At 41.7% G+C, this 13,495-nt stretch overlaps 1 protein-coding gene across 3 annotated transcripts in view; it reads left to right on the top strand.

Annotated features, from left to right (window-relative positions):
* The window catches only part of LOC143034509 (guanylate cyclase 32E-like), a 379,982-nt gene extending 369,876 nt beyond the window's left edge, over positions 1–10,106 (top strand). The window contains exons 17-25 of one of the 3 annotated variants that reach the window (XM_076200649.1): positions 722–862; positions 1,553–1,676; positions 2,943–3,011; positions 4,157–4,331; positions 4,996–5,186; positions 6,428–6,774; positions 7,505–7,905; positions 8,114–8,622; positions 9,552–10,105. In XM_076200649.1, coding sequence (XP_076056764.1) covers positions 722–862; positions 1,553–1,676; positions 2,943–3,011; positions 4,157–4,331; positions 4,996–5,186; positions 6,428–6,774; positions 7,505–7,905; positions 8,114–8,622; positions 9,552–9,833 — 2,239 coding nt within the window. In that variant the 3' untranslated portion in view covers positions 9,834–10,105. Of the gene's footprint in view, positions 1–721; positions 863–1,552; positions 1,677–2,942; positions 3,012–4,156; positions 4,332–4,995; positions 5,187–6,427; positions 6,775–7,504; positions 7,906–8,113; positions 8,623–9,551 lie in introns of those variants that run through there. The other 2 variants (XM_076200650.1, XM_076200651.1) reach the window with 2 other exon arrangements.
* The last annotated feature ends 3,389 nt before the right edge of the window (positions 10,107–13,495 follow it).

The raw sequence follows: 13,495 nt of genomic DNA, 5'->3' as shown, positions 1-13,495 counted from the left end.
AGTATTCGGTAAAGTGACCCATGGAGGACCTCTACCGGGAACGAAAGTTGTGGACATTTTGAGCAAGATGATGGACGGGAGGACCTACGAGACTTTCTTGTCGAAGGCAAAGAGTTTTAATGAATAATAATGCATCAGGATGAATATCGGTGAAGTGTAGCGTGTCACGGGTCCCCGTGCTGGAAGCTTTGTTGCTCATAAACCTACTCGTATATCAGCTCTAAAGCTACTGAGGTGGCAAAGTCTCGAGGTTTGCCGGCGATGTCAACAGAGCTGGGCGCGTTCTTCGATGCGTTCCTAGGTGCGTTACTATGTGCGTTCCGCTTTCGTTTGGCCGCGGTTAGCGTTCCCAAACTATTAAAGCTTAAGAGACAGATTCATACCGAAATAAAAGTCCGGTAGGCCACATACTATACCAAAGAAAAATTTCGTAGTAGGCCACATCCAAAAGGTAGGCCACATACTATACCGGCACCTATATTGCTTTAATAGTTTAGGAGCACTAACCGCGCCCAAACTAAAGTGTAACGCACCGAGGAACGCACCGAGGAACGCGCCCAGCTCTGCATGTCAAACTTGTAGCAAACATGAGTTCACAGGAAGTTTTGGGCGGACAACAAGCAAGCGTGGAGTTTATGATGTTCTGTTTTCATTCCAGCCGAAAGCAAGACATTTTCTCCTTTTATTCTCTCACATCCTTCTCTTTATGGTGTTCCCGTAGAGCGCTGAATATTGTGGACAACATGCTAGCCATGATGGAGAAATACGCTTACACCCTGGAGGGAAAGGTGCAGGAACGCACCCATCAGCTCATGGAAGAGAAGAAGAAGACGGAGGCTCTACTGTTAAGGATGCTACCCAAGTAAGGAACATCTTTTATGTATGTGTGTGTACATATATGTGTACGTGTATGTATATATATCTATATATATATATATATATATATATATATAGATATATATATATATATATATAATACTGATATAGAGGTGAGGTGGCAAATATAGAGGTGAGGTGACAAAATGAAAAGTTAAGGCTAGAGTAATGAGTTTATTCAGAACCAGACTTTTCAAACTCTAAGGTCTTCCTCAGTGGACCTAGAGGTCGAAACGTCTGGTTCTAAGTAAACTCATTACTCTAGCCTTAACTTTTCATTTTGCCACCTCACCTCTATACTTGTCAATCTTTAATATATATATTTCAAAAGTTTTTTCCCACTTATGTATGTAATTACCTTTCTCACTACGTTAAGATGCAAATGCCCGTTGTCTCCACTTAAAACCAGTCTTCATTTTCAAAAATGAAGAAATGAAGAAATAAATCTCCCTGTTCACTGGTGTCCCTCTCTCTCTCTCCACATCGTACCTCACCAAACCTTCCTAGCACGACCTTTGACACAAAAAGGCGAGTCTTTACACTACAAGAACCACTCGCCCTTTCTTATGTCTCTCTTCATTTTCGACTTCGAATTTCCCCAGTAGACCGATATAAGATCCACTCTCCCTTTCTTAGGGTCCTCCTTGTCTTGACTTCGAGTTTCTTCCCCTAACAGATCGGTGGCGGAGTCCCTGAAACGTGGCGAACAAGTTTCTCCCGAAACCTACGACAATGTCACCATTTACTTCAGCGACATTGTGGGTTTCACTTCGCTGTCGGCGGAATCTACTCCCATGCAGGTGGGTGGTCCTCGCCTCTGCGTTTGCCTATATTTACCTAATTATATTTCCTTGGCTGCATTTACCTATTTGTATTTACCTAATTATAATATTCAGAATAAAAGGTATGTCCTTCAGGTCCCATCTCTGTGCTACCATTGATGAAAATTTACTTTTAATTCGCTAAAGCTCCAGTCACATTATCACGGTTCTCGTCAAATGTTGTGAATTTGGAAACCTGCAGAACGACTTCGCCTTCAGTATTCTAGACTTCACTAAGGACAATTCAACAATATGTTTAATATTCGTACAGGTTTAACTTCCCTTAGTTCGTCATTCAGCTTCTCAACATATGACGCAAAGGTAATACGACATTTGTGATTCAAAAAATTATAAACTGTAAACGAAGTCGTATCTACTCAAACGAACTCACTTGAGTCGTGACAGCGTGACCGGAGTTTTATATTCCGATTCCTCCTTTATGTTATTCCACAAATCAGCAAATCTTTATGGAAAGTTATATTTCTTTGTTTCTGTCAAAGACCTTGTTTTTCAGCTTCTTTCCATATCCTCTGTTTTTTCACACTAAGAAGTCTTCTTTGCCGATTATGTCCATTCTTTTCATTGTTAAGAACGCTACTATCACATCATCCCTCTCTCTTTGTTTTTCTAATGTTGACAGGGAATGGAGGAGTTGGGGTGGAAGTAAATATAGAGTCAGGAAAACATATAAATGTCTTAGAGAAATGTTGTGAATGTGCTGCGTTTTACTGCATTGCTTCTGACCCCCCGGGGCAGTGGGCGGGATACAGGGATGACCCGTCATCCACGAGGAGCTAAGATGAAAAGGGAAATGATTGATGGGTGTGGGTGCATGCCTCGGTTGGCTACATCCCTTGTAAGGGTGGGAGAAGCTGGGAGCGTTCTTTGATGCGTTCCTTGGTGCGTTCTTTGGTGCGTTCCGCATCAGTTTGGCCGCGGTTAGCGCTCCCAAACTATTAAAGCTTAAGAGACAGATTCATACCGAAATAAAAGTCTTCTTTGCCGATTATGTCCATTCTTTGCTTTTTTTCAAAGACCTTGTCTTTTTCAGTTTCTTTCCATACTCTCTGTTTTGTTTTTGGTTTTGGTTTTTGGTTTTTGGTTTTTGGTTTTTCACATAAGGAGCTAAGATGTAAAGGGAAATGATTGATGGGTGTGGATACATGCCTCGGTTGGCTACATCCCTCGTAAGAGGTGAGAAGCTTCTTTGCGATATAGATAGATAATATTTTTTCTATGTTTCAGATTGTAAATATGCTCAATGAGCTCTACACTCGCTTCGATGCCATTATAGGAGATTATGACGTTTACAAGGTAACGTGTATTACGAGATGTCCCTGTGAGTGCCAGATGCCTCTGTGAGACTGACGTATTTGCTCGCAAACGTATACGTGCGTTCACTCACACAGACGCACGCAAGCACATTTGCATGTGCTCACCCATGCATGAATGCATGCATGCTTGTATGCATAAGCACGAACATGTATGTCCACATTCATGGACGTACGTACATGTACACACACACAAGGACACACACAAACAGATATTCCACATACGCTTACAAACACGCGCTGAGGAAAGAGAAAGAGAGAAATAGAGAGAAAGTGGGGAGCCAGATGTTTAGATTGAATAAGAGAAAGAGAAGGAGAACGGGTAAAAGGAAAAAAAAAACAATAAAATAAGAAGAAAAAAAAATTAAAAAAGAGGTATGTAGTGCATGCAAGATCACAACATTACCGACAGATCGGTCTGCATGCAAACTATGAGCTCTCATCTGGAGGGCAATAACTGACGATCGCAAGTCCAGCATATGATTCAAGACCATGGTAGATAAAGCACACACACACACACAAAGACTACCTTGTATGCACTTGTTTACAGACAGATAATTTCACATGCAGTACATTTGAGCATGAAGATATCTACGCATTTGTATACACGTACAGAAAAATAACACTAACTGCATTAATTTACTTATTTATTAATTTACTTATTTATTTATTTATCTGTTTGTCCATTTATTTATTTATTCATTTATTCATTTACTTTATTCATTTAAGTATCTGCTTGTTTCTTTATTCATTTATTCATTTATTTATTTATCTATTTATCTATTGATCTATTCATTTATTTGTCTGTCTACCTACTCATCTGTTTATTTATTTATTCATTCATTTATTTATTTCTATATATTTTTATCTATCTATTTGTTTGTTCATCTAATTATAATTATTTATTTATTTTTTTTTATATGTTTAATGATCTACTTATTTATCCATTCATATATCTATTCTATTTCATTTTTTATTTGTTTATTTATTTATTTATTCATTTATATATTTATTTATTTATCTATCTATTTATTTATCTATTGCAATGCACGTGAAAAAATAAATTATAACATCCTTCTTTCTTCTTGCTCCTTACCTCCGCCAACGTCGTCTGTTTCTTCTCCGCAGGTGGAGACCATCGGGGACGCTTACATGGTGGTGTCCGGCCTGCCGCTGGTCAACGGAGACCAACACGCTGCCCAGATCGCCTCAATGGCCCTCAAGCTCCTCAACGCTGTGAAGAACTTCCGCATCCGACATCGTCCGGGCGACACCCTCAAACTACGCATCGGCATTCACTCAGGTGAGGATGACAGCGTACGAGAGGCGCAATTGCTTTCGAGGAGTGCAAGTGCAGGCGCGCTCTCACCCGACGCATGGACACGAACGCAAACGCCTACAGGCACAATCGTTCCACTATTTTGTTTTCTTCTGTTTCTCTTGTTCTGTCGCTTTTCTTCTTCGTTTAAACCCCTCGGGGTGTTCTGAAACAAATTTTAAGGGATGCTGGGAAACATTTACTTGTACTAGTGTAGTATCTGTTCTCCTTGTGTAAGGATGCTGGAATGCCCAAACCTGACTACAGCGGGCGTCGAGGTATTTCCTGGGCCAAGAGAGTTAGATCATGATTTCCTCGTTGTCCCCCTCCCTCCCTCCCTCCCTCCCTGGTCTGTCTTGCACCGATTAAATTTTCTGTGATTTTTCCACAAATTTGTGGGAGAAATTTGCTCACATGGGATGTTTTGTGAGCAAAGTATAATATGTTGCAATGAACTTATTTGTATATATAATGATTCCTTCTTTTTGTGGGAAAAAAAGTGGAAATCCAGATTTCCTTGCGGGGATTTTGTGTTAAAAACATCACTCATTTGTGGGAACTGGCATAGATCACAGTGGCAACACCGATGTCTTGCGAAACGTTACCCCAAAGCGTTCACGACACCGTTCTCTTCGCCTCTCTCTCGCAGGTCCCTGCGTGGCCGGCGTGGTGGGTTTGACGATGCCTCGGTATTGCCTCTTCGGAGACACCGTCAACACGGCCAGCAGGATGGAGTCAACGGGCGAGCCTCTGCGTATCCACGTATCCGACGCCAACAAAAGGATGCTGGATCGGCTGGGAGGTTATGTGGTTCGTGAGCGGGGTCTGACCTATATAAAGGTAATTTTTTTTAGCAAACAGTCGCTGATGTTTAGCTTGGTTGTTGTCGAAAAATCTATGCTTGTATAGTTTCTGGTCTACCACTCTCCAGTAAAAGTTTGTCCTCTCTCTCTCTCTCTCTCTCTCTCTCTCTCTCTCTCTCTCTCTCTCTCTCTCTCTCTCTCTCTCTCTCTCTCTCTCTCCCTCAGCTTCTGTGATTAGCTCCTCTTAACTCCTCTGTAGTATCTCTTATCATCCAAACATCCTTAAACTTATTCTTGTCTGCTAATGCCCATGTCCTATCAGGTGGATCATTTACCGCAGATTGTGACCTAAACTTTATCATTATTGATTATTAATGACAGTGTCCCTCCCTTTGCATTCCTACCTAACTTGAACTCTTCTTTATTCTCACCTTGTTCATCACTTTCTGTAACCACTCAGACTATATATATATATATATATATATGTATATATATATATATATTTATATGTATACATATATATATACATATATATATACTGTATATAAATATATATATATATATATATATATGTATGTATATATATATATATATATATATATATACATATATATGCAAAGTAGACCACTTGGAAAAAGAAACTAACGAAGCAGAGCGCTTTCGTATATTACATCTTCAGTGCAACAAGATGTAATATACGAAAGCGCTCTGCTTCGTTAGTTTATTTTTCCAAGTGGTCTACTTTGCATAAGTGAACACACTTACCCGTGTTCTTATTAGCATACATATATATGTATACATATATATGTATACATATATAAATACATATATATATATATATATATACATATATATATATATATCCTCTTACAATTCTTATCTTTTCTGTACCTATTCCTGAGGTAATATGTTCCTCTTTCCACCTTAAAGCTGTTACATCTTTTTTACACGCGTAGTCAAGTTTATTAGCCCACTCACTGATGCATATCCCAGTCTTGGACGGATTAGGGTTTCTGTGTGCGTGTGTGTGTGTGTGTGTGTGTGTGTGTGTGTGTGTGTGTGTGTGTGTGTGTGTGTGTGTGTGTGTGTGTGTGTGTGTGTGTGTGTGTGTGTGTGTGTGTGTGTGTGTGTGTGTGTGTGTGTGTGTGTGAATGTGAGTATCAGTATGAGTATCAATATGAGTATCAGTATGAGTATTAGTATGAGTGTGAATGTGAGTGTGAGAGGGTAAGGGTGAGTTTGAGACGATTTTTGACTCATATATGTTTTGAATCACAGGGCAAAGGCAAGATGATGACATGGTGGCTCGAAGGGGAATCGGTGCCCGGGCAAGGTCAGACAGCGCTGCAGCCTCAGAAGGAGGCACTCTCGTGGCCCTATGGCACTAACGGAGGTGGAGAAAACGGTGTCAACCCAAGTCTCGCTTCTCTTGCTATTGGTGGAGGATTTGGAGGCACAACAAAAACCGCAAGAGTCGACGACCGCAGTGATGGTTGTGGCAACAAGACAGGAGTTGCTAGCGATGCGGTTGATGGTGATGAGGTGAGGGTTGGTGTGCGGGCGGCCAAGTGTGATGACCAAGAGCCCCACAGCCCATGCCGGACCACGGCGTCAGACGTCACCAGGTAAGAATGATCCCACTGTTTCCATTCCACATTGCAGATCCTCTTTCGGTTGTGTCAAAAAACAGCTGAGCTTTTTAGCAGGTAGTGGGTACCCACCCCTTGAATAAAACAAACTTCTGGTGGCCAAAATAAGACACTGAAAGGTTTTATTAGCCAATAAAAGTTTTTATGAGAACAAATTGAATATGTTAACGAGAATCTGAATGTTTTAACGATGTCTGAATAAAATCGTCTGGCAACAAATAGCTAAAAGTACTGCGCCTGATGAAGTCTGATGGTGAATGAATGATAAAGAAAAATCATTGCCATCGAGGGCAGTACATAGATACACCGTTACTGAAAATAAAATTATTTCTCTGGTCCTTTCTAACTTCCGATGATATTCATTCTATATCATTTCAATAGATAACTTACAAAGTCAATGGACATTATGCCTCCATACGGCAGAAAATTAAAGAAAGACCTACCCAAGGTTTACTCAAACTTAATATCATTCAACTTGCATGTCCTCTTGAAGAAACCCTGCACTATGTACATCATCAATAATCCTAAGCTTTACCCAAATCCAAGAATATAGATATAACTATGCATATGAATGTGTTTGTGTTTAAGGTGTGGGTGAGTGTGTGTTTATTGATTATATAATGCTTTTACATGGTTTTATGTATCCAAGAGTGGTTGCAATGGAACTGAGACAGTCATGACCCTTGATCTGCCTCCCCTCCTCCAGGAAAGCGGACCCTCAGGAAACCGACTCATCTCCGACGTCTGAGACCACCAAGTACAACAAAGAAGACAGCGCCAACAACCCTAGGGATGCCTGTGGCGGTAGTAAAACCCACGACGAAACCCATAACAGCAACAGTCACAACGATGTCGTTAAATCGAATAGCCATGGGTCTTCGAACAATCCTCGAACTCGACCGCAGACGGCCCCACCTCCTCTTCGGCCCCCGAGGCCCCACTGTCTCAGGATCGACACTCAGTGCAACCCGAACCAGGGTCAAAGTCATACCCCGAGCCCTCGGGAGTCTGTAAGACTGAACTCAGACTCGACTCAAGACACACACAGGTCCCCAAGCTCTCCTGCGGGCTTGAGGAGTCCCGCAGAGACACAGAGTAACCTGGAAGGTATGTATACAAACTTGCCTGCAACATACACACATGCAAACGCGCATATATGTGGGTGCCATCACGCACCTTCGTACGTGTATGGAAGAGAAGTGAAGTGGGTGGAAAAGGGTGTGGGATATAGCCAGAAATATTATCCAGATATTTTTTTGTTTTCTGCGTTTATTCTTTAAGTCGTGGTAGTAAGTGTTCTTGCGTTCTTTTCCAGACAGCAAGGAAATGGGATCTCGGAGGGAGGTGACTATCCGGAGAAGCAAAGAGAATTCTCCAGAGTTTTTGCAAGGACCCACGGGGTCCGGAGGAAGCTTGGACCTGGAGAAACATTCACATAAGCACAACACAAACCCCATTAATCAACAGACGCTACCTAACCGAACGCTGCAACAGCAGCAACTACCACAGCGTGGGCCTCAACATCAAAGACCTCATCATCACTCGCACCATAACCATATTCAACCAGTATCACCTCACCAACCAAAACAGCCGCAGAAACTTCAGTCGTCACCACAGCATCAACATAAGCTGGCAATGCAACAGCAGGCATCGTCGCAACAGCCACACCAAGAAGTGCTTCTGCTGGAGCAACGCCGTCTGCCGGAGGTTAAGGACTTGGGAGCTGAAGACGGGGAAAAGGACGAAAACGACGAGGAGGACAATCAAAAGGATCCTGCGCGTCAGTGGCTTCTCGCGGAGTACAGAGTGGCCAGCTCGCCTACTGTGAGTGCAAAGCATTTGTCGCCAGTTTCCAATGAATTATTTCCAGTCAGCTGAAAGCCCTGGTTATCTCGTCCTGGTTTGGATTTCTTGGAAACCACGACCATATACAGTTACTTTAATTGGATTTGAACGGTTTGCGATATGTCGAGTGAACGAGAAATGTATTGATGATGATGAATTTACTTCTAAATTAAAAATAAAAAAGATGTGGGTTTGGATTTTTGGTTGCATAAGATGCAGAAGGTTAAGGCATAATACTTCATATTGTAAATATTAGACTGTGAATTCCCATTGTAATTAAATACTTTGAGACTTGGAAAGAAATGTTTCTGGAAGCTATATGATAAAATTGTGATGCTCTTGTTCAGTCTAACTGTTCATGTAGTGAGCGAAAAACCGTCAAAGAATATCGTAACGAAAGTACAGTTCCATGTCACTGGTGCTTAGCACATTGTCCTGAGAGGCGTTATGGATCTATGCCCAAAATGAACAAGATTAATACTTTTTTTTTTGGGGGGGGCGTTATTTATTTAGTTTTAAAATGAGTGGAGTCTTGTTCGGTAAGTACTTTAGTTTGACTTCAAGTGTATTGAAACAGTCAGTGGGTTTTAGAGTAGGAATATCTTTATTAAGATAACAAACTAGCTATGATGAAGCTTGCCTACAGGTGTTGAAACCTTCCGATGACACTTTGTTAATCATCTCATTGTTTGCAGCCCTTTCATGGTGAGGCAAGGAGATGTCATCACAGATTAGTGAACTAAATATTTGACATGAATATCACTCTAATGATTATACCATTTGTTTACACCAATACATCTCCTTCGAAAACACATCTAAAACTTATTTTTAATACATTATAACCCAATGATCCTTTAAAAAATATGAGGGCAAGGTTTAACTTATCTTTTCCTTTCTATTCTGTACAGTCACCCATGGCCAACCAGACCAACAGACAACTCACATCGCCCGGTTTCATCCCGTCCTCCACCACCACATGCTCTAGTCCCACCTCACCACCCAGCTGCTTCGTCCCCAGCGACAGCAGCAGCAACAGCAGTAGCAGCAGCTGCAGCAGCAACAACAGCAGCAACAGCATCACCGCACGGGCACTCTTTCGACAGAACGGGACTTCGACAGTCACCCACTCCCTCCCTTCTTCGATAAACACCTCCGTTGTCCGCCAAGACGCCGGGGAGAACTTCGTATAACCTCAAGAGGAGCAAACACCCGGTGTCCCCACAACTTTCGGACGGATGTTTATGGCCATAACCTGAATGTACAATCCAGATTCAATCTACAACGTGAGGCCAAAATATTACGGGTTCTCCTGTCTTTGTCACGTGAGGTTTTTGTCGACTCGCCAACGGGAAAGGCGACATACAGACACCCATCTCAAGTCCCGTCCCAATCCTGTCCCCGCCTTGCAGCATCAAACCTATATACATGTATACATATATATATATATATATATATATATATATATATATACAATATATACTATATATATATATATATATATATATATATATATATATATATATATATATATATATATATATATATATTTCTAATCCTGGTGTATAATTGGTTTTCAAACGAACTGGAAAAAAATCCTGCCAAATCTTGGAAACTGTCACACAGAAAGACACAAGTTCACATTTTATGTGGAAACAACTGAGGATGTAGAAAATAAAGAAAATGAGAAAGAGAGAAAGATTTAGAGAAAAACAGAGAGAAAGGGAGAAAAAGAGGGAGAAGGAAACTTTTAGACGGAGGTATCTCTGCTATCAATAGAGCAGAAACTGCGTACAATTTTGCATTCATCAACGTTAACACCTTTGCAATAAGAAACCCTTTAGGCGTGTGAGGCTCACCAGATGCGCAGATCGTCTGCGCAGAAGACTGGATCCCCGTCGACGTTTCCAAGGAAGCCCATAACACAAGAGGCGACTGGAACAGAGTGTCAGAGACCTTCCCGGACCTTCCCGGACCTTCCCCAGACATCCACCAGACCTCCCAGACGCCCCCAAGCCCCCCCCAAGCCCCCCCCCAAGCACCCACAAGCCCCCCCCCCCAAGTCCCCCACACGAGTAAGACAATTTTCAGTCTCTACGACTCTGCGAGAGAAGCTTTCTCGTCGCGTTGGACTTTATAAGGGAAGAACCAAACGTATTCAGAATCGCCAGTAACTATGATTTGTATCATTTATGTAACCTCAAACGATGCTCAATAAAAAAAATAGATATATACTTTCTCGACTAGCCTCTTTGCTATGATGGAGATTTTATGCTGGCAAATGCCAGATGATGATGTTTACTCTGAATGACGTCATCGTAGCAAAGAAGTTAACCTAAGCTTGGTCATTACCTCGAGGTGAAGTAGAACTTCCGGTTCTTGATCACAGAAAGTCAGAAATCCCTTTCACCTGTCTCTTCAAGAAACAGTGCATTTGGAAGTGACTTCTGCCGTCACTTCCATAACCCCCACCGATATTAAGATGGCGGGTAGGTAAATAAAAATAAAAAAAAAGGAAAAAAGGCGAAAGAAAAATAGACCATACCCACAAGAAAACCGTCCCCAACTCAATCAAGATTGGTGCAGACACTTAATGGAGAGACTTTGTTAGCAGCTGGACATCGAGGACACTGAGATCTGGCGAAGGCATCGGACCTTCTTCAGCCGTTGCAGTTCGCCAACGATACAAACTCCAGTCCACTCTTCAAGGCTACAGCATTTTGAGCTTCTCGGTTCCTTATCATATACCAGAAGACAGCCAAACTTTATGTATTTCGTAAAACCATATTACATCTACAAAGTATATATATATATATATATATATATATATATATATATACATACATATATATATATATATATACATATATATCACAACGAAAGTCAAATGTATTTATATGTCAAAGAATTTTACATAAGAATATCTTGTATTCTATGTGTATTCATGTAAATATATAATCATATATTTTCTGTATATCCATTCAAACCTCTTAGCTTATAAGAATATCACAACTAACACCACAGTCGGACGAAAGAAAGAGTTGCGTAAGCGGAACTATATATTTCGATTGCTACCTGCAATCCTCTTCAGTAGTACAAAGTGGCAGGGAGGAGGCTATCTTAAGTAGCAACCTCTTACAAAAGAAAGGGAACACGAGAAAATACAGAACATCACTGCCCCAGCCCTAGTTGACCTGAGGCTGACACGAGGTCGGGTCAGGGGGAGGGGGAGGAAGCTTGTTGACAATATTTTTGGTGATGAATAGTCCTGAAATGATGTCTGGGGTCCATTGACCCTTGGAAATATTCATTGATTATCTGCCCACGATGAATATTTCCAAGGGTCAATGGACCCCAGACGTCATTTCAGGACTATTCATCACAATATTTTTGGTGATGAATAGTCCTGAAATGATGTCTGGGGTCCATTGACCCTTGGAAATATTATCTGCCCACGATGAATATTTCCAAGGGTCAATGGACCCCAGACATCATTTCAGGACTATTCATCACCAAAAATATTGTCAACAAGCTTCCTCCCCCTCCCCCTGACCCGACCTCGTGTCAGCCTCAGGTCAACTAGGGCTGGGGCAGTGATGTTCTGTATTTTCTCGTGTTCCCTTTCTTTTGTAAGAGGTTGCTACTTAAGATAGCCTCCTCCCTGCCACTTTGTACTACTGAAGAGGATTGCAGGTAGCAATCGAAATATATAGTTCCGCTTACGCAACTCTTTCTTTCGTCCGACTGTGGTGTTAGTTGTGATTTATAAATGTGTTACTACATTTCTCACCTGTTATAAGAATATGTTGCCTATGAAGCATTTTATCTCGTATGTAAAAAATATAAATACCTCACGCATAGCACATACTACCATATATACAGTGTGTGTGTGATTCACCATTGTCTTGGATCACGTGTTGGACTCGTGATCGACAGCTATTTCCCTCCCGGAAAAGAGCTCAGAGCTCATATACGACCGATCTATGGGTAATGCTGTGACCTTTACACGCACACACACACCCAACTCCCCGCCCACAAGTTGGAGTAACGACTCACAGCGCAGCAATACTGAAATTATTTCAGCCCTGGGCGGGATTCGAACCCGGACCGCCGTAGTGACGGCCGGGAGCTCCAACCACTGCACCATCGAGTCGTGTGTGTGTGTGTGTGTGTGTGTGTGTGTGTGTGTGTGTGTGTGTGTGTGTGTGTGTGTGTGTGTGTGTGTGTGTGTGTGTGTGTGCGTGTGTGTGTGCTCGCGCTTGTGTGTATATGTGCGTGTGTGCTCGTTTGTCCAGCTAACCACGAATTGATTCGTCTTTCTATCGTTTTACTTCTTTTTTGTAATCCTCGCATTAAAAACATTTTGTTCGCATTCCCTAAGATCAGAAGTTCACTACTTTCTTCTTTAACTCTTTAAAATCACATGTCCACCATATTTGCAAAATGTCTTACAAATTTTGTGTTTTTCACGTCCCACTCTACATTCCAAAATTCCCATTCCATTTGACTGATTTCTGAGAAGAGGTTGAAGAGAACGGCCACTTGCCTCAACCATACCTCAAAACAGACAAGCAATGAACAGACCACCACGGAAATATAATCTCTCCCCACCTTTGCGTTGACCTGTCCTTGGCAATACGTCTAGTGTAGTTCCTCACCTGGGGTACCTCAGGTACCCCCATGGGGTACGAAACCTTAAACCCTGGGGGGGGGTACGAGACAGGATACCCAGTACAACGGTACTGTACCTTTACCATGAGAAAGTAGAGCAAGGTTTGTATCACTAATCCTTTTCATATGTTTGCGTTGTATTTGTATTGGATGGGGGTACCAGAAATTTTTCTGAGATATCAAG

This window comes from Oratosquilla oratoria, chromosome 17 (genome assembly GCF_046742065.1).
Source record: "Oratosquilla oratoria isolate Oo_2021 chromosome 17, ASM4674206v1, whole genome shotgun sequence".
Classification (NCBI taxonomy): Eukaryota; Metazoa; Arthropoda; class Malacostraca; order Stomatopoda; family Squillidae; genus Oratosquilla; species Oratosquilla oratoria.
Note: the sequence above shows the minus strand (reverse complement) of the source record. Positions and strands in the feature narration are given on the sequence as shown.